The 27,615-nt window shown below is 34.1% G+C and overlaps 1 protein-coding gene across 4 annotated transcripts in view; it reads right to left on the bottom strand.

The window, feature by feature from the left end:
• Positions 1-27,615, bottom strand: part of PTPN13 (protein tyrosine phosphatase non-receptor type 13) — a 143,401-nt gene that overhangs the window by 16,668 nt on the left and 99,118 nt on the right. For 3 of the 4 annotated variants that reach the window (XM_063107628.1, XM_063107630.1, XM_063107631.1), the window contains 19 exons: positions 27,021-27,110; positions 26,578-26,685; positions 26,274-26,405; positions 21,846-22,312; positions 20,606-20,737; positions 18,703-18,796; positions 18,025-18,110; positions 17,009-17,171; positions 15,310-15,524; positions 15,099-15,197; positions 13,381-13,742; positions 12,258-12,441; positions 10,426-10,584; positions 9,726-9,897; positions 9,416-9,626; positions 5,836-5,906; positions 3,254-3,315; positions 953-1,046; positions 106-243 (listed from right to left, as the gene is read on the bottom strand). In XM_063107628.1, coding sequence (XP_062963698.1) covers positions 106-243; positions 953-1,046; positions 3,254-3,315; positions 5,836-5,906; positions 9,416-9,626; positions 9,726-9,897; positions 10,426-10,584; positions 12,258-12,441; positions 13,381-13,742; positions 15,099-15,197; positions 15,310-15,524; positions 17,009-17,171; positions 18,025-18,110; positions 18,703-18,796; positions 20,606-20,737; positions 21,846-22,312; positions 26,274-26,405; positions 26,578-26,685; positions 27,021-27,110 — 3,039 coding nt within the window. Of the gene's footprint in view, positions 1-105; positions 244-952; positions 1,047-3,253; positions 3,316-5,835; positions 5,907-9,415; positions 9,627-9,725; positions 9,898-10,425; positions 10,585-12,257; positions 12,442-13,380; positions 13,743-15,098; positions 15,198-15,309; positions 15,525-17,008; positions 17,172-18,024; positions 18,111-18,702; positions 18,797-20,590; positions 20,738-21,845; positions 22,313-26,273; positions 26,406-26,577; positions 26,686-27,020; positions 27,111-27,615 lie in introns of all 4 variants that reach the window. The other variant, XM_063107629.1, reaches the window with a different exon arrangement.

Here is a 27,615-nt window from a genome sequence, read left to right as displayed (position 1 = left end):
ACAAACGAGTAATATGCTAATATATTTCATATTCACTCAAAAAATTTTCCCTAGAGATGTCCTCATACTCCTCAGTGTATCAATTTGTTCATCTGGTTCGTCTACCTGGAACACCAGCATTTCCTGCTGCGTTATTTTGGTTTAAAAGATTCTGGGCTTCCTCATCCACAACATCCAGCAGAGACTGGATAACTTCAGCTTCTTGAGGATCATCATAAATGTCATCTTCTTGTATATCAGATTCTTGAAAAACAATAATTTACATGGGGTTTTAGTTTAAAAATATTGACATGAGAAAAGGACAAAGTGTCAAATAGAATTTGCTAGGTTCTTGCAAATTTTAAGCATCCACTTTGAAAAGCAGTGATGACTGGAAAAGTAGTTTATGCTAACATGACCTGTTTATTTCTGGTTCTACAGCTATTCTGGCTGCTATGACTAAAGTCCACACAAATGCAATTTACAAAGAATACATCAAAATTAATGTTGGTGATATTCCTTTTCATGAGATATTAATAATTTGTTTATTTTAAGTTAATCTCAAATTACAAATTCACAAAAGAAACATAAATGAAGTTATAGTACAAAGGTTATTGAGGATGTAATTGGTCAGACAAAACATCCTCAAGATAAATTTCCTGAACTCTTAGATAGCCAGCCTCTGAACTGCTGCTTCACAGACTATAAGAAACACTATCAAACAAAGTAGCTATCTTTTCAATCATTTAAAAACAATTTTAATCTTGGAGATGAGAATGGATTCTGGACATTTGTACAGTAATGCAGTTAACAACATCAGTTTTACATTGTTCTTTCATTTATTTGAACAATAATCTTTCCTTCTAAAGCTACAGTACCATGTAAGGCAGATAAAAGAGGATACATCATATTTTTTCATTACCTTATTTATTAGGACATTTAGAGTAACTGAATGACTTATTCAGAAAGCTACCTTTAGGCAAAGTCAAGTTTTCTGATCCCTTCATCTGACAAGCAGAACATTTTCCTTCAAGGTACAAAACTTCGGTTCTTTCTTCCCCATTAACCTAAAGTATAAAACCAAAGCAAATCATCAGGTTACTATTTTACTAACTTCCAGGGTTAGGGAGGGACTGCACATTACCCTTCTCTTCTTCCTTAGCGCAAGATCAATTTTACATCTCCCCACCTTAGATCACTGCTTCTAGGAAATACCAGTGAAATGAAATCTACAAAGGGAATGGGGCTTTGTATCAAATATGTCTGGAAACATCAGGTTAAATAAATATGGTTATTCCAGGAGTTCGCATAACCCCTACAAATATAAATTTTGAGTTGCTAAAAGGGAAATCTATTATGTAGTGTTTCTTAAACTTATTTGACTGCAGAAATCTCTTTTTTGAGGCATATTTTATGGGACTTGTCTTCCATAGAACTTTTTAGAAAAGTTTAATAGGACTGCTAACACTTACAAGTTGAGGAAAAGAGGGAAAAATCAACTTTTTAAGTATTTATGAGGCTGTTTGTTACATGGATATCCAAACTTCAATTTAGAAACCTGATCATTTGTTAGGTATAAAGATTTTCAAATGTAGTCTAACTCTTATGTGAATTTAAGAAAAACAACAATGGATTCATAACTATAAAATAATTATCAAGTAGAATGAAATAACATAATGTTAAATTGTGAAGCACTTCACAGAGCATTACCTATTGAAAGAAAAATGATTTGGGGAAAAAAGCAAAACTAAATGATTAGAATAAATTCAAATAATTTTACACAAATAAAAGGTTGTGGTTTGCTCTGAAGGTTTTACTTCTTTTATTAAGATAAAAGTACACATGGTAGATGCAATAGGATTACTTCTTCATAAACAGTGGTAATAAAATGATATCCAAAAGCTTCACTGGAGTGTGAAACTTCATTCTTAATGAGAGAATCACAGTATAGACATTAGCATTCAAGGACAGAATATTGTTTGGGAGAATTCCTGGAAGATTTTAACTTCACCAAAATATGTTGGCAGCCATAAACCACAGAAGTCCCGGTTTATAGGGTTTTATGTCAATTTAACAGAAACTCTACTCTCCTTTCCTTCAACAACATGCCAACATTTAAAAAGAAAATAAGCATTATACAGCATAAATAACATTAAAAATAGATGAAATTTCAGTTGCTTCAGCTATGTGAAATTGAAGACCTTCTGAATAAACAAACAATAGTGAGTGTTGCTCTAGCTCAATCTCAACATATACAAATGACAAGAAATTTTAATTTTTGTATCCCAATCATTTCTGCCTTTAAATTCTTCTCTTGAAATATTTTTTCAGGACTTGCTAAATCGAGTCACGCGTGTGAGATAACTTAGTGAGATGAAAGGCATAGAATTTTGGGCTTCTGGTGACTACATTAATTTTCTCCTACCCTAAAGCCAGCTCATGTCTGGAATCCTGTTGAAATGGTAAGATTTTCAGATTACTAGGAGAGCAATACCTCAGCTATGTGTTTTACATGGAAAGACATTTGAGTGGTGAGGTGTGGAATGGACTGTATGGGGATGTGTGCAGGATAAAACAATTCCACAAAATAAAGGTCCAGCTGTGATCATATTAGAAATGTACACTATACGCCAGGAAGAAAATCATAAAAAGAAATGTTAACCAAAAAACTGGGCATGCAAATAGACTTAGAGAGAGAATGAAGTGAACTAAAATTGAATTACACATTAAAATAGTTTTGTTAAATCACCCCAGATTTCTCTACACTAATCATAAATCATTTAAGTTCTCTCAGTTTATTACATGGTAAAACATTTTCTAAGTCTTTCAAAAGAAAGTAAACCTATTTCTTTTGCCACTTCTATTTTTTCCTCACTAGTAGCATAGATTTGACATTTGAGGGTCACTGTTGGCCAACAATAACTCAAAGTAGCAATTTCACTCTTATTTACATTCTTCTTCTCTTCCCATGATCTAAGAGACAACCAAAAAAAATTGTGCATGTTAATCAAAGAATGCCAACACTAACATTGTCTATTTAAGTGGTTAGCTTATTTAAGAGCTGTATGCCAAATGATCTACTTGTGTGAGGGCTCTATGTTGGGTGCTTTACTTAGCAAGGCCTATTAGTTCACAGAAATACATTCTTACTATAAAATACATGTATCTAAAAAAGACAAATATTTAAATATGAAATCAGTTTGGTTCAAAACACAAACGACCTGGTTATTTAGATAAGAAGGCATGACATAAAAGAAGGCAGCCTTTTACTTACTTCTGAGAACGAATTACTAGGAGTGAGGGCAGGCTGGCCACAAGGCTCCACACCGTGATGACCTGAAAGGACAACCCAGGAAGTAAGGGGATGAGCCAGTCAGAACGACAATAGAGACACTGAAGTAATTAAAGAAAACCCACCTTTCTGGGGATGTTATTATTTCTATTAGTACACTAAAAGAGGTCATATCACCAAAGTGATTTTAAACCAAGTAAATAGAACCAAATATTAGAGAAGAATTTATCCTAAAGAAAAATCCAATTCCTTAAAAGAAAATAGTTTATATGAATTCAGTTTGGGCTGAATGGTTGAAGTGTGAGAAGTTGAATATAAATTATCCCAACCAAATGGGAGAGACATCACAGGTGCTGAAATATATTGATTTTACTGTTTAAGAGAAGATAGCAAGCCTTTATCTCATTTCATAAAGACTATCGATTTAACACAGGAAAATAAGTTATATATACAACTGAAAAGAACTTTAATATATTTCTAAACTAAATGCTAATTTAAACTCATAGCCATTAGTACAAAAATATAAAACATAGTCACATTCAAGGACCTCTATTTGAGACCTAAAAATAATTCTGCCTAGAAAGATGAAGGTTGAGATGGAATTTTTATGGATAAATCTCTATAATTTTATGGATAATGTTATAAGAGCCCAAGGATGTCTTTTAACATAACAATGTCTTTTAACAAAACTTCCAGGAAAATAATGAAAAAGTATACCTGTAATAAACCACTGGTTCAAAAAATCACCTTGGAATAGTATAAAACATAATAGTTTATTATCTGTAGTCTCTCCTTCTTGCTCCCCTAACTACCTCCTTGCCTGTTTCCAGGTAATCACTGATCTGCTGTCTGTCACTATAATTTGCATTATCTACAATTGTGTATAAATGGAATCATACAGTATGAACTCTTTTTTTGTCTGGCTTATTTCACTCATCATACTTATTTTGAGGTTGTTTTAATTATGTTGTTGCATATATCAATAGTCCATTCCTTTTTATTGCTGAGTAGTATTCCAGTGTTTGGATATATTACAACTGGCTTATCCACTCAACAGTTTTCAGACATTTGAGTTGTTTCCAACTTTGGCTATTACAAGGAAATCTGCGAGAAAGATTTCTGTCAAAATTTTTGAGTATAGATATATGCTTACTTTTCTCTTGAGTAAAAAACTAGGAATGAAGTGGCTGAATCATATTGTAGGCATATGTTTAGATTTTTAAGAAACTGTCAAACTGTTTTCCAAAATGGTTGTAACACATTATATTCCCATGACCATAAGAGAGTTCCTATTATGAATACTATATGAATTTTAAAGTCTACAAAGAAATTAGTTCTATGGGAGTCAAGTCAGAGAACCCCATAAAGACAGATCACTAGGCAGTTTCCAAAAAGGTGGCAGGGCACAGCTACTCTCTTCAGCCTGGAAAGTTACAGTCGTCATCCCAGAGGTCACTAGAAAAATGCTGTCCTGATTGTTTTGTGAGATAATCTGATTCTAACGTGAACTGGAACTATATGGAACAGCAAGAAGGATCCCTATGCTTTAGTGTTTGGAAGCTTTACCTTGTAGAAGATGAACAACAACCACAATAGTAAGGTTTCTTTTAGCTACTGTTGGTATTGAAATACTATTGTCTGATAACTTAAAAGATTAGTTATGTATGAAGTACTGAATTTACGTTATGAACGTACTAAGTGCAACCACATTCCTCTGTGCCTAATATTCTTTCTATCATATTAATAACAGCTATAAAAGCTACATTTATTGAGCTCGATTATGTAATAGTATGGAATCAGACTTTCAGGTTTAAATTCTGCCTCTAGCCTTTAATTAACTCTGTGAGCTTGGGCAAGTTATCAAACTTTTCTGTGCTTCAGTTTCCTTTTCTATAAAATGAGGATAGGATAACAGTACCACTAGTCACACAGGGTTGATGTGGGGATTAAATCACTTAGAAGAAATCTTAGTCCAGGATAAGCATTAAATTAATGACAGGTGCTGATATGATGATATCACTACTATTACTATACTGCTATTACTAACTGCTATTACTTCTAGTATTATGCTAGAATGCATAGGTACTTTGCTCATTGTTATAACCACAATGCCCAGAACAGTGTCAGACACAAAGTACAAATTCAATAAATGTCTGAATAAATTGCTATATGACAAGCCATTATGGTAAGCATTTCACATGGACTACTATATTTATGCCTCATTATAACTTTACAATGTAGAAACTAATAATATTCTTATTTTACTGATAGAAAATAGAGGCTTATACACAGATCAAGTAATTTGCTAAGGTCACAAAGGATTTATAAACTCAGGTCTATTGGGCTCTAAATTCCATGGTCTACTCTTTTCTATTATTTCCTATTACACATTGAATTTTAGAGATGCTCCCATTTAAATATAACTTTTTCACTTAGAGAGATTCTGTAAAACATCCTGGAAGGGTAATTAAAACATTTTAGTGACAGTATCCAAACATGCAGTTCAGAAAAAAAATAGTTACCTCTGCATAACTACTCGTATTGTAAAATGAATGTATCCTTACCATTGGCTTTGGTTGACTTTGGAGATGAAAGAGTATACCTCTTGGAACTGGGGAACACTGGATGACCATCCCTGTGTTGTAAAAAGAGAAAATACAATAGGAAATTCTTTAAGATATTTGTTTAAATGTCCTTCGAACTATCTGTCAAGCAGCCTCAGAAGTTTTATTTTGGATGAGCTTTAGGGGGCCCAGGCACCCGCTGAAGCTGTAGACAAAATTTTATGAGAGTCTTCATCTATATAGTTTCTGGAGGGAGATATTCCTGACGCAAAAAAGATTAAGAATCACTTCTTTACATAATCTTACCTTGGGTTTCAGTTTAACACATAACCCTATTTCACCTCACCTCCCATTTAAAATACTGGTGATATTCATGATTTAATAACTTAGTTCACTGTCACTCAGTTGATAGTTCAAAGATAACTGAGAAGTCATAGATCACTAAATTTATATATCTAAAGCCTTTGATACATGTTTTTATTTTAGATTATTTAAAGTAAAAATCTAGATGAAATACGTATATTCAAAGGATTATAAGAATAGTACCACCCAAAGTGAAAAACAGCCAAAAAGATAGCACCTTGAAAACAGGATTAGTATGCAATCTTATTGCTGCTGATACTTGAGGGAAAAAGGAGGTTGCCTAAGGTGTAAGGTGTTGGGAGAAGCAATATGTCATGGGCCCTAAGCCTCCCTGTACATTCTTGCTGGGTAGCCCCAAAATGCAAGGCCCTGCCCTTTTTTTATCTGGGCCATTTCTCAAGGTTATGTTTGCAGTGAGCAAACTTGAGGGATGAGGTAACCTCTCTCCCCAAACAAAAATAGGCTTTCTTACAGGTTGCTACAAAATGGCAGGTTCCCCAGGTTCCTCTTATAGTATTTCTGTAATTCACATTTGTGTCTGTGAATTACTTCTTTCAAAACATGGGAACAACTGTGTATGTGCAGGAATCCATTAGTCCTACATACATCATCTCTATGATGATGTATACAACCCCGTATGCGCAGGAATCCATTAGTCCCATATACATCATCTCTATGGGTCTTGGAAGACATATAGATCTGCCACCAACACCATGCTCATGTTGCTTGTTGTGCTGCTAGTAATAAAGTCTTTAATCTCTGATCTAGGAGTTTTATGTCTTCTGCCATCGTGATGGTTGATTCTAGGTCTCAACTTGATTAGATTGAGGAATATAGAGAAGCCTGGTAAAGCTATCTTTTTAGATGTGTCCATGAAGGTGTTTCCAGAAGGGATTAGCATGTGGGCCTGAGTGGACTGGTGGGAAAAATCCACCCTCAGTATGGGCGGGAACCATCTAATCCACTGGAGGCCTGGAGAGAACAAAAAAATGGAGAAAAAGGGTGAATTGCTCTCTATCTGCTGGAGCTGAGATACACTCTGCTCTCTTGTTCACGGACGTCAGAGCTTGAGACTCCTCAGCTGCTGGGTTCCAGGAATTACACCAATGGAACAATTGGCTTCCCTGGTTCTGAGGCTTCAAACCTGGGCTGAGCCATGCTACCGGCATCCAGTTTACAGACAGCCTGTGGGGGGGACACCTCAGCCTTCACAATCATGTGAGCCAATTCCCCTAATAAATACCCTCTCATATATTTGTATATCTACCCTGACTAATATAGCTAGCATCCATGAAACAATACCAGGCTAGCTTATTAGCTTGTAAGTAGGGTAAATTCCCAGACTCTTTACAGTTCTTGACATAGAGATAATTACTACAAATATATATCCCTCTATTATTGCTACCCTGTGGACTATAAAGAGGGCAGATATATACAACAGTGGAGAGAGAGCTGGAAGAAGAATGAAGGTGAAAGTAATTGTGACTACCACTACTATATCTTCAGTGACTATAGCTAAGATAAAAGCATAAAGACAAAAAAAAGTTACTTCAGGGTTGGGGTGAAGAGTGCTCTGCTAATGTTGAGGTAAAACATTCAGGTTAGCAGAGATGTTCATTTTCACAAAAATATTTTCCAGGTTGTTTGAAGACTTTCCTCTTCCACTAATTAACATTCAGCTAGACATATGAAAATGACAATAAGCCAATACAACTTTTACAAACATGTGAAGGCATCAGGTCAGAGTTTACATTCAAGAAAAAAAGTACGAAATCTAACTTGAAGGTTCAGAAGAAACAAATAAGTTCATTATCAATAATTTAATTAAAAGTTCCCATGTTTTGAAACAAATAATTTGCAGACACAAATGTGAATTTTCCCTTTACTAACTTAAGTCTGTAATCTAGAAAGCCTGGATTCATGTACATTGTGGTAGGCAGAATAATGTCCACCTCCCCCAAGATGTCTACATTCTAATGATTATTTCTAATCCTCAGGACCTGTGAATATGTTACTTTATATGGCAAAAGAGACTTTGCACATGTGATTAAGTTAATGATTTTGAGATGGGGAAATTATCTTGGATTATCTGGGTGGGCCTGTTGTAATTACAAGTGTCCTAATAAGTGAAAAAGGGAGGAAGGCAAGTCAGAGTCGGAGAAAGAGATGTGGCAATAGAAGCAGAGAGTGCCGCAATTGTCGGATTTAAAGATGGAAGGAGGTCATAGCAGAGGAATATGAGCAGTCTCTAGAAGGGGGAAAAGGCAAGGAAATGGATTTTCTCCTGGAATTTACAGAAGACATGCAGCCCTGCTCACACCTTGATTTTAGTACAGTGAGAACTATTTGCTATTTCTGACATCCAGAACTATGAAGAACTATGAAGAACTAAGCTACTAAATTTGTGGTAATTTGTTACAACAGCAATAGGAAACATATATTTTCTCAATTTATTACATTACAAGTGAAAGAAAAGTTGCTATTAGCATTTCTTATAATGTGAGAGTGTTATGAGGTATAGAGGATGTTATGGCTTTATGCCTCATTGGTAGCAGACATAAGGTTTTGGTAGGATTGACTCCATCTCAGCTCTGGGAGTGGGCCATGACTGGCCCAGGCCAATCAGTATATTCTTGTCCCTTAGCCTCAACTAAGGGACTGATCTTAATTTAGAACTAAGGCAACTGGCACACAATACTTGCTTTACCAGTGGTGACTGGTGATTTCTGTTTGAAGATTGCTCTAGATGGGGTGGTATGCAGGTGCGAGGCATGGAACTGTCACAGTCATTTGACTATCAAAAAGGAAACTGATACACAGAAGATGGAATAACTGAAAATAGCAAAGAAATGAAGCCAAAGCCCTGATCAAATTTCATCTGATGCTCACTTTATCTAAAGGACTTTTTAAAGTCCAATATAACCAGTAAATTCCCTTTCTTGTTTAAATGAAGTTGAGTTGTGTTTTGTTACTTGCAGCTGTAAACACCCTCACTGGTAAATGTGGTAACTACCCTATTGACTGTAAACATTTATCCAAACACCCACTTAGTGTTCTCAGATTCTTCTATTAGAAAGTCTGTTCTAACTTTACTAAGTCCTGACAGTTTCGTCTATGAATTACTAATTCAGTAATATCTTTTCAGAGAATATAAGTATAGTCAACAGCCTGAAATGCACACACACAGAAACAAAACTCACAAATAACTGCAGAGTACCTTGTTGCTTTCAGCACCACTGAAGGAAGTGACATGTCTAATGCTCTGTTAGCTTCCTCCAAGGTCATTCCTTGCGTGCTGACTCCATTCACATAATGGATGATATCTAATAGCTGGAGATTACCCTCAATGGCTGCAACTGACCTTGGATTAATATCACTAATATATACCACTTGATGAAGGCTGTCATGACCTCCAGATAAGGAAAAACCTTCAAAGAACAAAAAATATTTGTTTTCTTAGTTACAAAAATACTTACTCTTAATCTAGCCAAGAAAATCATACTGCATAAAGCTTGAATTTTCATTACCCAATTCCCCTTTGCTGCACATTAATGTAATGTCAGGTAACAAATGAGGCAAGACTGGCATCCTGGGTAATTCTAGAACTCGACCAAGAACTAATCTGACTGTCTTGGGTGCAGCTCGGAGCAGATTCACTGCATCTGTGTGAGTCATATTTGTAACATCTGTATCATTAACCTACAAAAATGAGAAGGAGTAAGTTAGGATTATAATGTTTAGAACACAGAAGCTAAATTGTCAAGAAAATACAATAATCTTCCTAACTTTTTATACCATATATTTTAGCCAGTAAGAGATACACAATAAAGAGTGGTATCTAATTTATTGGTAATCTCCTTTAATGTAGAAATCATAAGCACAATGATTGAGCCATTATAAATGAAATAACAACGTAAAACTCTAACAAACGCATCATTATTGCCAATATAGGACGTATATCCTTAGTAATGTAAGAGAACTTCCTGTCCCTGAGACTTGAGATAGCTGTTTTATGCCTTAAAGGAACTTTCAAATTAAAAAGGAAACTTTAAGCATTTCCCAAACTGTTTTAACTATACAAAGGCCTTTACTTTTAAGTGGTGGTGAAGGACAATGTAAGCCAAATAGAGAAATACAGTGTTCTATTTATTCAACCTTCCTTCTCCATCCCTGGCCTGCTCTTTGGCCACATTTGCATAAATTTTCCATTCCTCTCAAATGTCTCACCTTTATGAGCCGGTCCCCAGGTTTTAGCCTTCCATCACTTTTGGCTGGATCCTGTATGACATCATGAACATAACAACCGATACTCTGATTGCCTTTGGTTACTGTAAAACCCAGGCTTCCTTTTTCTGATTTAATTAGGGTGATGAGGAGTTCTACTTCCTAAGGGAAGAAAACAGTAATTCCTTTAGGTTATCTATTTTGCCCTGTAGACAAACAGAAAGATGACTATTATTTTTCTTGCTTAACAGAAGAAAAAACCAAACCTTAAAATGTTACTTAACTCACCTGAATGAAGATGCCAGGTCGGTCAGATTCTATACAGAATGTCCCCCACCACCCCCAATGTAAAAGCTGGGTTTAAGTACAGCAATATGAGTTTGTCTAGAGACAGTAGAGACAGAGTTTACTTATGCTTCCATTCTTGTATTTTCAGGATAAACAAGGACACAATAGTGGTTACATTTTGATGATCAAAGAATACTTTGGGGGGAAAGTTCAGAAAAATTCTTTATATATTTCTAAACAACCAAGATACATGCCAAGAACCACAAAATAAAGCTTTTTTTTGTAAAAATATGAAATCTTCTAGTTATATAAACAAAAAAGTTTTTATTTTTATTTAACATTTTATTTTTTTATTTTATCATTACCAAAATGTAAACATTTTTTATGGCCCTTCACCAATTTCTCCTTATCTTCTTTCCCACCTCTGGTGGACTTAGTTCCACTCACTCCTTTTGAAAATTCAAGGAATTATTATGATTGTTCTTTCTTTCTTTTTCTTCCTTCTTCCTCCCTTCCTCCCTTCGTCCTTCCTTCCTTCTGTTCTTTCCTGCTTCCACTTATGACTGAAGACATGAGGTATTTCCTTTTCTGTACATGGCTTATTTCACTTAACATAATTTTCTCTAAGTTCAGCCATGTTGCCACAAATGAATTTCCTTCCTTTTTATGACAGAGTAGTATTCCATTGTGTAAATACACTACATTTTCCTGAGACTAGAAGTTGCTTACATGGATGATGACAGATTTTCTAAGGAAATCATTCAAAGATTTTCATTCCATTGCTAAGAATAAAACTGAAGATGTAGATGCTACGCACACACATATACAATTACAGGCAAACAAAATGTCTGGAAAAATTAACTCCAAAATGCTTACAGTTTTGGGGTGGTAAGATTATAGGTGGTTTTAATCTTCTTTTTATGTGTTTTACAGTTTTTCTACAATAAACATTTATTACTTGGGTAACAAAAACAGTACTGAAATAGCCTGACTTTCAATCAATGTAAAGGATATTATACTTGGAAATTTGGTTTCCAAACTTAATTTGTAGGTTTAGAAGTTCTAGAACTATTATTACAATGTAAAGGATTCCATTTAAGCACACAAAAAATTGTGGAGGAGAAAAAAATTACATTCAAACTTGATTAAAAGTTAAAATAGATAATTCATCAGAATCTGAGATACAGATAACAATAACATTTACTAAGTGTCTACTCTGTATCAGGTACTATGCTAGGAACTTTACATATGCTATTTTAGTTTATCCTCACCATAATTCTATGAAGTTACGAAGCCCATTTTGTTCACAGGCATCTGCCAAATTGTAGTAAGTCAGTGGTGGAGTCAAGATTTGTACCCAGATCTTTTTGTCTCTTTCCCTAATTTCTCAGCACAGAAACACACCAGATATGTTATCCATTTATTAGACACAGATATGAAGCCACTCTAAACGACAGCTTTTTCTCCAACTAAAGAGAAACTGTATATATGTTTACATCTTCTGTGAGAATATATGGAATTTTTTTAATACAGAGGAAACAACTCACCAGCTCAAAGTCTTCAGGGTGGTTTTCCAAGTCATTTTTCAAAGATGTCAAGTTTTCTTGTCTAATTGGTTCAGAAACTTGGTGTATGTGATATTTATCCATTGGATTAGAGGAAGCAGATTCTGATTGGGGTTGACAACTCTGCCCAGGAGTCACATTCGATGGTAGAGGGGAAGGAAGATTACTGCAGAGAAAAAGAAGCAAGACTATTTTTCAAATACATTTCAATGTAAATCTAGTAAATTTGTGCCACAAACAGAAAATACTTAGCAAATATTCATGTCTGATTTCGACTGAGACCTCAGATACTTTCTGTCTAACTCTGGACTGTGAATTTATTCCACATCTGTCATATGCTAACATTACCAATAATGTACTCTCCATCTAGGTTCTATTTCGAGGAAGCTCTTTAAACTGCACAAAGTCAGTAAGACAGGTTTAATAAATAGATCTTTGATTCTTAGTTGTTAATTCAAGGCTGAAGCTAATGTTATCTGAAGCCTAATGGAGGTTCCATGTAAGGAAAGGAAGAAATAAGAAAAGAATAATAGTGTTACTTTTGTGGTTTCTTTGGAGGACAGAAGAGAAAGGAAAAAAAATCTTGAACAAATGTGGTTGGACCTGGATACACACAAAGACATAACCAAATAGTAAAATGTGTAAATAATGATAAGAGGTATAGATGTAGTCTTTGTATGCTTCTATGCTTTCAATAATTTCTTCTTTCTCCATCTTCTGTGTCTTACCTTTTGTAAACTCTTTCCAACCTCTTTCCCCTTTCCTTAACATGTCTGCTCCCTACTTTCCACTGCATCACTACGTAAATATGTCTTTTCTCTTTCTGGTTAAGTAGGATGATTGATGGTGAAATACACACAACATTCTCAATTATAAGTAAATATGCTCAAGAAGGAAGCAAGGCTCACGTTGACTGGGTAGAGAGCTTGCTGGTTTGCTAACTAAAACTGTCAGTCACAATAGCTAGATATCCAATAGAGTCACCATCTGCCTAACCACGGTGAAATTCACAGATAGACACATTTCATTCTTAGAGAAATACGTGTTGCTGCTATTACTAACAACGACCAGTTGCTTTGAGTGCTACACAGAATATTGATAGTACCTGTCTTCAAATTCTGGTTTATTGGGTATTTTCTGAGGATAGTAAAACATGGTACAAATGGCATCTTCTTGACTGTTGGTTGCTTCATGTTGACTCTGTGCCTCTGATACCATGTTGCTTAGAGTCTGATGCAAAGCTGAGCTCCAGACCATATCTGATATCTTCGCTGGAGTTTTCACTGAGTCCTCTTCTCCACTCCCACTACTGTCACTATAACTGTCTCTCCTGGCTGGGGACTTGCATTGTTTCTTGCTTTTGTCAGATATTTCATTTTCATCTGAACTGGTGCCTTGCTCCGCACACGATGGTTGAGAAGGGTTACTGCTGTTTGGAAGTACTTGTGCTGGAGAGTGCAGTGGGGTCTGTGATGAACACATTTAAAGAGATCAGTGTGAAATTAACTTTAGAAGCACGTAATTAAAAATGAACCTGTTGAACAACAGCACTTTCTACGAAAATATTCAATTTGTTTTCTGATATAGTAAAAAAAAAGTAATTTATGCTCATTAGAAAAAAAATCATATAAAAAAAGCAACTGCTAATATTGAACAATTTATACTTTAAATCAAATTAGAGTTATATTATCTACTGCACTTTGTATCCTACTTTCAAATTTTAGGTTTCTATCATGAGTATTTTCTGAAATCCTTAAATATGCTTTAACACAATTTTAATAACTGTGCAATGGACCTATGGAGGCTGTACCGTTAATTTATTCCAGCCTTCTCCTTTTATTGGATACAGAGTTGTTCCTAGCTTTTCACTATTAACAGAAATCTAGGAGAACTTCTTTGCATGTAAATTTTCACCTGAGTTTCTATTTCCTTATAGTTTTCTACATTGTCAGAACACAGAATGTTTTTAAAAGCCTTGTGAAATATTTCCAAATTGTTTTCCAGAAAGATTGTGTCAACTGATATACTACTCATCAAGAGAGTTCCATTCAGTTCTTCCTGTCTAGTACCCCAAATCATTGTAGTCTCCTAAAATGTATTTATGATGCATCTTTCAGAAATGTTACTTTCCTATTAATGCCCTCCTAATACTTCCCCCTCCCCCCAATATAAGGATTAAGGTATCTGGCCCAGATACTCTTGCTTTTGATACCCAGGAGTCATCATTCACTAATAGTTGAACACTATTTTAAGTAGACAGGCCAAAGGCAGACTTTCTTTAATTATATAAGCATTCATCTACGTTTGGATTCACACCTGTCAGCATGCAATTTTGTAAGTCACCATCAAAATAGATTTTGGATTCCTCAGCTATTCCTTACCATAAGAAAGGGAAATGAACATATCCCTTTCTCTGTGACTTTTAGTTTAAAAAAAAAAAAAAGGCAAAAAATCTTAAATAACTCTCATTTTTATCCCAACTAGCTCAGAATGAGAATCGCACTTCCATGTTTAGTTCAATGAAGAAACGGACAAGAGGTTTTTGTAACCATTATTTTGTCTTTTTCTATTTATGCTTAGAAAACAAATCCCTGAAATCCTATAATTAGAAAGGAGGGAAGAGAAAGTGAATTAAATTTCTTAATATTACAAATATGGAATGCACTCAAAGAGGTTAAGTGACACACACAAGACAACAATCCTAGCTAAAGACATAGCCAGATATGAAATCCAGGAGATCGATCCATGATGAAACCACCACAGTTAAATTAATCATTAAATTGATATTCTATAAAAATACAAATTCCTTTTCACAGGTCTCACCAAAAGAGCAGAATCAATTTCTGGTAGCACACCAGGCGGAGGTCTACAGAGAAGCAAGGATACTTCTGGAGCTGTTCCCCTGAGAGCGGATATGACTTCCTGGGATACCATGAATGACAAAGACACAGTTAAACCAGGATTATGAAAACACCTTGGAAAGCCAATCCATCTCATCATTAAAAATGCTAGAATACACATGCTAGGGGCTTACCTGCTGAGACAGTCCTTTCAAAGAGGCTCCATTCACTTTCAAGATAACATCTCCCACATCAATTTTTCCACTTTCTGCAGCTGGCTGTCCAGGAAAGAGCTTTTTAACCCTTACTATGCTGGCATTTATTTGCTCGGGTATAAGATTATCTTCTCGAGAAAAACTGAATCCTAGGCCTGAGCTATTTTTAAACAATTTTACCTCAAATGTATTTTCTGGGGAAAAAAGATATAAAAATATTTAAATACTCTTAAATGCTGTGTACACATATGAGCATACAAATATATATATATTTAGACACATTTTTAAAAGCCCATTTTCCCATGATATTTATAGCTCTATGTACACTTATTTTGCACCCTATACTATACTCAAATCTTTTTTCACACTGTCATTATGAAAACTTAACCTAATCAACTAACTGCATGAACTAAGCTGTTTGAACAGAAAAGAGAGTTCAGAAAGCAGGGTTCTGAAAATGAAATTATGCTTCAATCCCACATATTTTAAAAGAAAGTATAATACCAGAGAAAACGGAAAAATCAGGGAAAAAGAGGTCTGCAGAAATTCAGGTATACAGTAGAGAGAGATGGCAAGAAGAGTAAAATAAATGTTAGAAGATGTATGGGAAATAAACTGACATTGTAATATTTTGGTAAGGTATAATTTAATCCAGAGAAATTGCAATGGTACGTCGATAAAAGAACAATAACAAGATAAGAATTTAAAAAGATATTTAAAGAAAGAATGATGGGGCCGACCCCGTGGCTCACTCGGGAGAGTGCGGCGCAGGGAGTGCAGCAGCGTTCCCCGCCGCAGGTTCGGATCCTATATAGGGATGGCCGGTTCGCTCACTGGCTGAGCGCGGTCACAAAAAAAGGACCAAAAAAAAAAAAAGAAAGAATGATGGAAGAAATTGGAAGCAGTGTGATAAAGTGGGTATGTTAATTTTTATTTTCATAATCAGAAAAAATAATATAGGCTGGGCTATTTTTTCTCCTTATTTTGGGGACTGATTTGGAGTTGCTCACATGTGTGTCATCAAATAGGTACTTAAAATAAAAGACAAAACAATGACTATATACCATCACCATTACTTATAAAATAAAAGACATATAAACCTCTTAAAATGAAGATGGATGGAATTTCAGAATAAAGGGTACTCCAGTATTATGAATGCATTTAGCCTTATGAAAAACTTATTACTAAATCATTCTCAATTTTCTTATTTTACTGCCTGTTAGTGATACGTACAAGGGCTGGTATAGTTTTTAAGAAATACCAGTATCTGGGAACTGTTAGGTAAATTTCTGCCCAAATTTAGCTTCACAAGTCCATAAAATTGAACAGAAATATAGAAAATTTAAGGGTCAAGGTTTCACATAGGTTTGAAACCATTCTTAGCAATTTATACTAATTATTTTTCTTACCAAATTTCACTTTGAATTTTACATCTATTTAAGGCATTATTAAATGACCATAATTATGCATGACTTCATTATCCCAAGTTTTTTAGACTATATGAGCTGCAAATATGTTTTCATTTCTTTATACAGTATGGTATTGCATCAGATTATTATTTACACTTGACAAGAGTAAAGAGAACTAGGGTATGAATTATAATCCAACATGTAAAAATGAAATTTCGAATAAGCTAGGAATAATTTTAAGGTAAGATGACATTCTCCCAAGGTCTGACCTTCGGTGACAAAGCTGTAGTCTTTGACATGAGTTGCTTTCTTCACCATTTTTTCTGGAGCTTGGTCTTTGGCATTCTGATTTGGAAGGGTGCACTGTGGGGTTACAGGGACATGTTCTTTAGATACTGGAGACTGCCCCTTTTCTAACAACAGATGAACCACCTGGACAAATAAATAGCACTTCATTAATTAACAATAATAATAAGAAAATAGATAAAATTTCAGGACTTTGTATAGTCGATGGTATAAAATCATTTAAAGTAACTACCTGGCCCAGCAAAATATAGGTAGAGAGGGGTGAAAAAAAAGTGTGTGAGTATGTTGGTAGGGAAGCAAGGGACTGAAAGTTTCAAAACCAAGTTTTTATTATTTTTTGTATAAAAAGATAAGTGATTAGGACACATATTCTATATTATGTAATAATGTGTTGCCTGACTTTTGAATCACAATAAAGCCAGTTGAGATATTTAAAAACAAAACAAAACAAAACAAAACATAAATGATTAAAGAGAAAAAAAATTTACTATAAGAACATGCTTAAGGTCTATGCTAATAACATAATCATGTTATAGAAAATTTGGGTATTAGGAAAAAAATTACCACTATAATATAAAAACCATTATAAATAATTTGGTAAACTCCTTAACCCAAAATGTGTTTGAACAAAATTAACTTAGCCTCTGGGCTGAAGAGCAACAAGTAAAAATCACAAGAAATTAGTAGATGTTTTTGAAAAAATTAAAAAATGCAACCTCCAGTAGTCCCCCTGTTAGATCTCTCTGGTAACATATGACTAAATGTGACATAGGAAGCTAGCTTCCTCAGTAAAAAAACTCTTGTCATAATACTTGCTTCTCAATTTGGAAGGAAAAAGAACAACTCAGAATGGTCACAAGATTAAGGCTTGGTTTCTTGATTAACTAACAAATTTAGAGACCTCAATAAGATTGATATTATTCATACATTATTATGTTTTTCTAATGTATCTTAAAAGATTGGTATAATGATCTATTACCTGTCCTGTATTTCTCAGTGTTTCCACAGCTTGCTTATGGGTAGCTCCATCCAGACTCACTCCATTGACAGCTAGGACACGATCACCTATAAATTAGGCAGTTATTTTGAAAGAAACACATCATAAAATAAAAATTCTACATGCTCTTTTCCTACCTTGTGGTCTTATTTCATATTAATTTGTTTGAGGAGAGTTTCAGACAAACTACGGACAAAATTTTGTCAGAGTGTCTTTGTTATTTAATTTCTTTCTCAATTCTGTGGCCAATCTTAGGTACATTTTAGAACAATATCTTTATAAAAATCAATTTAAATCATGAGAAAAGATAAGCTGACCTATAAATTTAGGGAGATTGGAGGGAAGTCCCTAATTAGTTCTTATTAGAAATGTAGATGTCAGTGTTTTTCAAGGGCACTATCTCTTCCCCATTGTGTGGGAATTTGCTTCTTAGCATGTGCAAAACATGAATGAAAACACTGTTTAGATATTTTCTGATACTAGAGAATAAGCTGGAAAGAAGAGTTTTTGGAATGGAATCGAGGAGTTTTTTAATGCTATAGTTTTATAATTGAGTAGGTTCTTATTATGAATTTGAAGGTCTTTTTCAACTTCGTAATTTCTCATTTCTCTATGGTGATATTTATATATAAAATTTTCACATACATACAAACACTATACCTTTGTGAATTCTACCATCAGCCTCTGCAGCTCCCTTGGGAATAACAGCTTTCACATAAATGCCACCATGTCTGACACTGGTATTCACACCTCCCTAAACAGAAAATAATAAAATAACATTTTGTAATATAAAAAATTTTGCACTTTTTCTTTCATATCTGAGCCCTAGAAAGGATTCAATTCTCCAAAGCAGGAGCATCACATTGGCATGTGAAATTATTTTAATACCCAAGAATATCGGTAGCTATGTTTCCCAAATGTCAAAGCAGCTTCCTTTTAGCAAAACTCTTTATTCAATTCAGAAAATAACAATATGCTAGATCTTGACTATATAAGGAATTGCTCTTCCTTTGTAAGTCTAAATCATACATTATGAGCAAGCAGAAAGCAAAATTCATCTATGCAAAATTAGTGTGAAGAAAAACTATCAGGAACAAAGTACATGGAATAAAATACTTCAGATTCATATTTGCTAATCTGAAAGCAAATCCCATGAGTCAAAGAAAAAGAAGTTTTTTTTATTTTAAAAGGCTTTGGTGGAAAAAAAATTTTTATGGTGTAGATAAGATCTAATAAACCAATTTTCTCTCTCTTGTGGACGTAGACCTTTTATCTCACTTTACAGTAAAAAAATAATACAATTTTAAAGAAATTAAGGGCAAGAGGAAAAATGTTATATTTTTAAATGTGCTAGAAAATTAGGTTTTCTTTTGATCTCAATGTATTTATAGTGCTATTTCTACTGTTTCTCAATGGCTTTTTATAATTATCAATATTCTTCAAATGTGATAAAAGATAATGTTACACAAATGATCAAAGTTAATATCACCAGTAATGAGACATAGCAGCATCATGTGCTGTTCATGTTATTAATTGAGAAAGAAACAAAAAGTAATTTCTGTTATGTTCTTGCCCCAAAATGCATAACATGATTTTAATCATCAAGAGATCTCAGATAACCCCAAAAGGATATATTATTAAATAATCTGACAGCACTCTTAAAAAGCATGAAGGTCATGAAGAACAAAGACAGACTGACGAATTGTCCCAGATGAAAAGAGACTAAGAAAATATAAGAGCTAAATATTAGCTTTGAGTCCAAGAAAAGGACATTGGTGGGACAATTTTTGAAATTTTAATAAGGGCTGTAGGTCAGCTAGTAGTATTGTGTCAATGTTAATTTCTTAGTTTTGGCCATTGTATTGTGGTTCTGTAAGATATTAATGTGTAGAGAAACTGGGTGAAGGATATATGGAAACTCTGTACTATTTCCACAAATTTTTTGTGGGGTCTGAAATTATTTCAAAATGCAATGTTAAATGGAAAAATAAAAAGAATTAAACCAAAAAAAAGATAATTACAATTTAGGGATCGTATATTCATTAGCATAACTCTAAAATAATTTTGTCAAACAGTCTAAGCTCATATTTTAACTACCTTAAAAATACATATATTCCTTGGGAACCTCCAATTTTAAGATACTAAAAATGTTTACAAATATTATGATATGGAGAGGAAGGACATATAAATATAAATAGTCTTTAGTTATTCATGATGTAGGTTAAAGATGTATCATCTCATTATTCTATTCTCGTGTAGAAGCTGTAAAATGAATACAAAGTGTATGCATAAATTTTATATTTTGCCAAGTCTTCTATTCAGATTAAGCAAGTATGAAATCTGTGGGGGAAAGTAGGCATTTGTCTAATTTTTTTAAACCACAGGAAAAAAGTGACTAGTACAATCAATTTTTAAAAAAGTTTTAAGATATGGTTCAGTTTTAAAATTGTGAAAATATGTGACAAGTGTTCCTTTTGAAGCAAAATGATTCAATTAATAAGTTGGCATATAATATGCTGCTGGAAATGAAGAGAAAACATTTGAAAACCTTGTCAAACAGTACCGTGACACTTATCCCCAAGCTGTTATCATTTTTAGCCAGTTCAACGTCAAAGATATCTCCAGGTTTAGGAGGTGATGAGGAAAAAGTTTTAAAATTCATTTTGTTGGATGTATTCATTGAGGAGGAAGAGTCCTTGACAGAGAAGAACAAACAAAAAATGATTTCTTGTTAGAGTCAAAATGAATTATTATAGGAAGACAAATAGGTGTTTTTTTCGAAAAATAAAAAAAAAGCAAAATAGTAAGGGATAGAGTAGAGTGTATTCAAAGAACATAAGGGTTGGAAGAGATCTTAGAAATAATCTAGTCCAATGCATTCATATTTGATGGTTGAGGAAATTGATGCCCAGGTCTTGCTTTAGGTCAAACAGCCAGATACGGCAGAAGAAAACCTAGAAGCCAGTTTGAATCTGAACATAATCCTTGTCCAATGTTATTTATATTCCCAAATTTATAAAATATTTCCATTTCCTTTAAAAATCAAAATACAAGGTTACTTCAAAAAGTTTATGGAAAAATAGAATTAGAAGGTATTATGAATATTTCCATGAAGTTTTTGAAGTACACTCATATATCAAGCAGTAGTTTTTAACTTAAACCTCTAAAATGAGTAGGCTTCATGTTTACTTTGCTTATATTTACAAATCCAATATAAACTCAGAAAATAGCTAAACCCTATTTATCAGACCATAATCCACCCGCTTGTGAGGAATGTTGAGTTTTCAGTGAACACAAGATATGTTTCTTTACTAAAACTGCCTGTAAATGCGAGTTTAAATTTATATCATTTCTAGGATGAGCTATTTTCAATGCTATTATTGTTGTTGTCATCCATTCGGAACTTTAGGAGAATTAGACTATGAATAGCAAATTCAATTGCCAATTATGTGGACTACTCAAGAACATTTTTTTCAGATTCTGAAGTTTTCTTATTAATATAAACATTAATATGCATGAGATGAACAACTTGTAAGACAATTGTAATCTGAGTATTCTTTCCTTTGTGTTATCATCAGGCAGCAGGTTCACAGAATGATAGCCATTTTAGAGTTAATATTCAAAGCTTCTAATTTCTCTGAAAGTTAGCATCAAATGCAGTAGCAGTTAGTAGCAGAAGATATAAACTATTCCTCCTTTCCAGAATAATGTAAGCAGTTTGCAGTAGATTACCTGCTTTGTAATATATTTGCTATCATTTGCTTTGTTAAATGAAAAAGAAAAAGATTAAAATTAAACTATGCCTTTTTTGGTGTTTGATGATCCTGACTGCTGGAATAAGTGGCTTCATCCATGTCTGAACCTCCACGATCAGAGTAATCTGTTGCATCAGAAATGCCTGGCTTTTTAGTTTTGCTTCGGTTACTGTCAATGGAAGTCCTCTTTTTCTCAGTGGCTTTGGATACTACAGATGGGGAAGGGCTGCCATGCTGTGATTCCTGCCAGGTTCGGTTGCCTAAATGGCTGGCAAAGAAACCATTGACCTGACTCTGGGACAAGCTGGCACTCTCAGTCCTGGAATCTTGAGAACTCAGGCTTCCTTCCCGCAGGCCCCCAGACAGCCTAAAGGAGCCCTCTGAGATGTGCCTCAGGGTACCATGTGGCCAGTGGTGATCCTCAGAAGAAGAATCTACAGCACTGTCTTGCATGTAGGAAGGCTTCTTCATGTAGTTTTTCATTCCATTGGCAAGATGCAAAGGAGTAGAAGACACTAAAAGTCAAAATCCATCAATGAGTGACACACATGCCTGTGCAAACATACATACCCAACGCTCCCTGAAGATTGCTGGGAGGATTTTACAAGGATAATGCATGCAAAATACCTGACCCAGACCCTGGAACCACTGCAGGAACCCAGCAAATGGTAGATTCTTTGTTTCCTTCACTCTCTCCTTTGGTTGAACTTGTGACAAACTCCATTGAAATATGGTACCCCTTTCACCTTAACTCCCTGTTTCCATTCCCCAAGACCCATTTCAAATCGGTCTTCTCTGTGAAGACTTTCCTAATTCCAGAGATAATCATACTTTCCTTGAGTCTCCGATATCCTTGGTGCTTATTTATAATCATTTGTACACTTGTTTTATATTGCCCTAACAAACTGCAGTTTTTGGACTCTAAGTAACTATCAAGGAAGGCTACTCTAAATTTCTTATCAAAAGCCACTTAAGAAATCATTCTGAAGTAAGAAACAAACCACTGGAGACATGTGGAAAAGAATTACAGATGTGAATTTATAAGAAATTAAAAGTTTTATGTAGTAAGCAACACCAAGGAAAAAAAAAGAGTAATGAGCAATTGGAAAAAAATGTCTGCAACAACAAAAAATAATCAAAGAGTCAGTACAGTAGTTCCCCCTTATCTGCGGTTTTACTTTCTGCAGTTTCAGTTACCTGTGGTCAACTACAGATCGAGAAAAGGTCAGTATGGTACAATAAGATATTTGAGGAAGAGAGAGAGACCACATTTACATAACTTTTATTATAGTAAATCATTATAATTGTTCCATATTGTTATTATTGTTGTTTAATCTCTTCCTAAGCCTAATTTATAAGTTAAACTTTATCATAGGTATGTATGTATAGGAAAAACACGTAGTCTATACCGGGTTTGTTGTTATCTGTGGTTTCAGGCATCCACTAGGGGTCTTGGAACATACTCCCCTCGGATAAGGGGGGACTACTGTATCCCTGACACACAAAGAGTTTCTAAAATTCAATAAGAAAGAGATTTTAAAAACTCCTATGGAATGAGGGTATGATAAGTAGACTGGAAATTTGGAATAAAATACAAATATCTAATAAGTATGTGAAAAGACATTCTCACTATTGCTCAGGGATATGCAGTTTAATGCCATTTTCTATCTATTTGGCTGACAAAAATGAGAATGACTGGTAATTTCTAGTATCACTGATAGTGTACAGTGGCACGAGAAAGGAGAACAGCATTGTTACACCTACTTGGTTAGACTATACATAAAACTTTTTATAAGGCAACTTGGTAGCACTTATCAAAACTTTAATGTACATACTCTTTAATCTAGTTCCAGGGATCTAACCTCTAGAATACATTTTCAATGGTGTACAACAAGTGTATTTGTTGGAACAACATTTGTAATAGAATTATACCTAACCTGGATGCATAAAAATAGAAGAAAAGCTAAATAAATTTTGATACATCTATAACATAAATACAATGTCACAGTAAAAAGATGTGTATGTTCATGGAAGTCCAGAATATATTGAGTAAGCAAGTTTCAGAATGATGTTTAGAGTATAAATAACTGTGTTTTTAATTAAAAAAAGTGCATGTGTGTTGTTTTATATATATCACATATGAAGGTACTTCAAAAATTCTTGGAAAAACAGAATTAAAAGATAATATGAATCTTTTCACAAACTCTTTTAAGTACTCTCATATACATACATATATATATATCACATATACTCATATATCTATAATTCACAGAAGGCTACATACACACCAAATAGTTTCCCTAGGAAATGGGGTGATGAGAATTTTAGTTCTTATTTCACAGGTTTTGTATAAATTGGATTCATTTTAATAAGCTAATATGCATTCTGTAACTTAAAAAAAATTAGCATAAAGAAAAATAAAAACCTTCTTCTTTGGTGGTTGATAACTGAGAGCGATAGCCTGGGATACACACTGGCAATTTTCTAGGTTCTTGGAGTTTTACCTCATTTCGAGTGACACTTCCGAATAGCTATACACCATAAGATTAATCTACTTTTATGAAGAAACAATTTCACAGAACTACACTTTAACAATATGCTTTTAATTTTTATTGAGAATGGATAGCAAAAATATAGCCACACAGAACTCTGCTGAAAGAAAAGCCTTCTCTGATCCCCACACTAGGTAAAGTTCTCTGTTACATGCACTCTTGGCATCTTAGACTTCTTGCTAATACTTACCATAGTTATAATTAAAAATTACTTATCTAGTTAGTTGATGAATACTTGTCTTCCCTGATAAAGTGTTAAGTACCATGAGGGCACAGATTTTTTGTTTTGTACATCATAGGCACTCAATTACTATTTGTTGAACAAATGAATGAATTTTCTATAAAACATGTACTGAAAACAGAATTAAGATGGAAATCCCTTAGAGCTTTATTTAGGGGGAAATAAATTTATTCTGAATTCTTATGCTTCTTTCGCTAAAATAATGGTGAATAATGGAGCCCAATGTTCTGCTTTTTAAAAAAAGTTTTAGACTTGGATGCCTGAATCTCAGAGGTATGCTACGTTTCCAACCGCAGTCATCTTCCTTTGCCCGAGATGACTAGACTACAATTAGAGTATAAGGCTCTTGTGGGCAGTGGTGGTATCTTCTATTTCCCTTCCACGTGTTGTGTTTGTTCACAGTAAGCAAGTGCTTAAAGTATTATTTATATATGTAAATATATATATATATATATACACACACACAGAAGATATGTATACAATTCTTAGTGAATAAAAGAAACCACAGTCAAAATGCCTCATCTATATAGAATTTAAGAAATTTTTATAATGTCACAACAAATTATATGAATGTTTTCATTTTCTATTTTATCATGTATCTAAAGTGATGCCTAAAATTCACTATCTAAACTTGTTTATCTGCTAGTTTTTTATGAATTCTTTTACATATCTCCCAGTATCTTTGGGATGAAAGTAACAAACATGTATCTAGCACTTCATTGTTTTTGAAAAATACCATTAATAATGACAGCTAAAACTCACATGTAAGTTCTTAATATGTACTAGGCAATGTGCTAATTCTTTATATCATCTCATTTAATTTTCATAATCTGTAAGATAAGCACTTTTATAGTTACCATTTGATACATGGCAGAGTAAGGACAGGAAGGATTGGTAAGTTCAATGATTTGCCTAAGGTACACAGTTTAAAGTGGTGGAGACATAATCTAACCCTGGACTCTGGAGCTCCCCATATCGCCCCCTGCACTGTTTTGCTCCACGTGGGCTGCGTGTGCTTCTTTCACAAACACTGTCCCACTGCTTGATCCTCCTAACAACTTTCTGCAAGACAGACAAGGCAGGACAGAGATCATTGTCTACTTTCTAAATAAATTAAAAAAAAAACAACTGGCTCAAGAAGACTTAAGTCATACTGCTGATAAGCAGCATGGACAAGGCTTAAACTCAAGACTTTTGATCTTTGTCAAGTGCCTTTTCTCCCATAACATGCCAATGGCCGGGATTATGAAACAAAATGATATGGTCTCATTTTAAAATTTCTGGATTGTTGTTATTCTTTTCCTTTATATAATCTGGTTTTGGACAGAACTTCATAGATCACTATTATAAAATTGTATTAATTACACAATAATAAAGAATTCTATTTCTGATTTGACCTAACAAGAGATGGAACATGCCAAGTAATTAGAATTTATTTAAGTGACATCAATTTTGCACAATGAATCCATTTTTGTGTATGTATTACTAAAGAGGAATGAGACAGAAAATCTTGGAAGTGATGAATGAAAGTTACTCTGATGCGTAAAATTAAAACAATTAGAATTACACAAGTCACACTGCAGGAAAGGAAATAAGAAGCTTAAATCTAATTTAGTGGGTCAATGAATTGAAGTGTTTGTGAAAAGTGAAATAGAACACATAATTAAGAGACATTCACATTACCTTTGGATATCTTTTCTTTTGGCTGAGAGATAACGAGTGTCACATCTTCAGGTGCATTTTGCAAAATTTCAATTGCAGCATGGTGGCTGACCCCCTCCAGACTTACACTATTCACAGATATCAAACGGTCTCCTGTAAAAATAGACAATCCAGTATTTTCAACAACAAAGAGAAATCCAGACTAAATCTTAGAAATATCATCCCTTCCTCAGTATTTTTGTTTGGCCTAAGTTCCACTTTTGTCTCTGCAAATTCATGCCTGTCAGTAAGTACTTAGAAAACTACTAAAATGTAAAGTACCTACCTGGCTTTAAGCATCCATCCAAGTCAGCTGGTCCTCCAGGGGTAATCGAACTGATAAATACCCCTAGATCCAGTCTTCCCATCTTCTCCCCACCAACAATTTGAAATCCTGCAAAACAGCATATTTTAAAAAGATCTTCATACTGGTGCTTTCAATGACTGATTAGCCTGCTTGAAAAACAGAAATGTGGAGACTGTTGATATCAACTATGATTAATAGGTAACACACGTGAAATGGAACTATCTGTTAAATTGGGTGAAAATATTTCTTGTAGGCACTTCATCTTCAACATTTTGTGACTGGGTTGCTGGAGTGATAGGGTTGTGGGTGGGCAGCCAGTATCCTGATTAGAAGTGGGCTGGTGCCTCAATATCAATAAACTATGTTATAGACTTTTTCTCTTTGAATTCTCACAGACCTTCAAGAATTTCACAGTGACTTACCTAAGCCATACTTTGCATCTTTTTTCAGGTTCACCAACGCGATCTCCCTTTCTGGTGAAGATACTATGCTCCATCTTTTGTGTAGCACATCTATTGGGAATTTATAATTTTAAAACAAAATAAACATAACATGCTCAGGCATTGATTGTCAGCTTGTTCCAATTTAAATGTTAACAAAGCTTGTTAATAGATTTCAGTCATTTAAAATATATATTTTAATGTTGCTGGTGTTATCTTTTATTTTTATCATAATTAATAGTTTACAAGATGACTATTAGTACACTTATTCCCCAAACCCCTTTGAAATAAGTATATTTTAATTACAAATGATTAAATAAATCTCAAGGGGTTAAATGATTTGAGCAGATTTTAATCAGTTAGTACAGGAAAGAGCTGTGCCTTCAATTTAGGTTTTCTGACTCCATGTTTTTTGTTACATCATAATTGACTCCTTGAATCTGACAATGCTCAGCATATTAAGAATTCCCCTCTAATAAATAGTTGACATTTTTCTGTATAACTAGTAAAATATTCTTAGTAATTTCTTGGGTACAACAGCAATAAGAAGAAACTGTATCTATTTTTGAAAATTCCA

This window comes from Cynocephalus volans, chromosome 9, assembly GCF_027409185.1.
Source record: "Cynocephalus volans isolate mCynVol1 chromosome 9, mCynVol1.pri, whole genome shotgun sequence".
NCBI lineage: Eukaryota > Metazoa > Chordata > Mammalia > Dermoptera > Cynocephalidae > Cynocephalus > Cynocephalus volans.
This window is presented reverse-complemented; position numbering and strand designations above follow the sequence as displayed.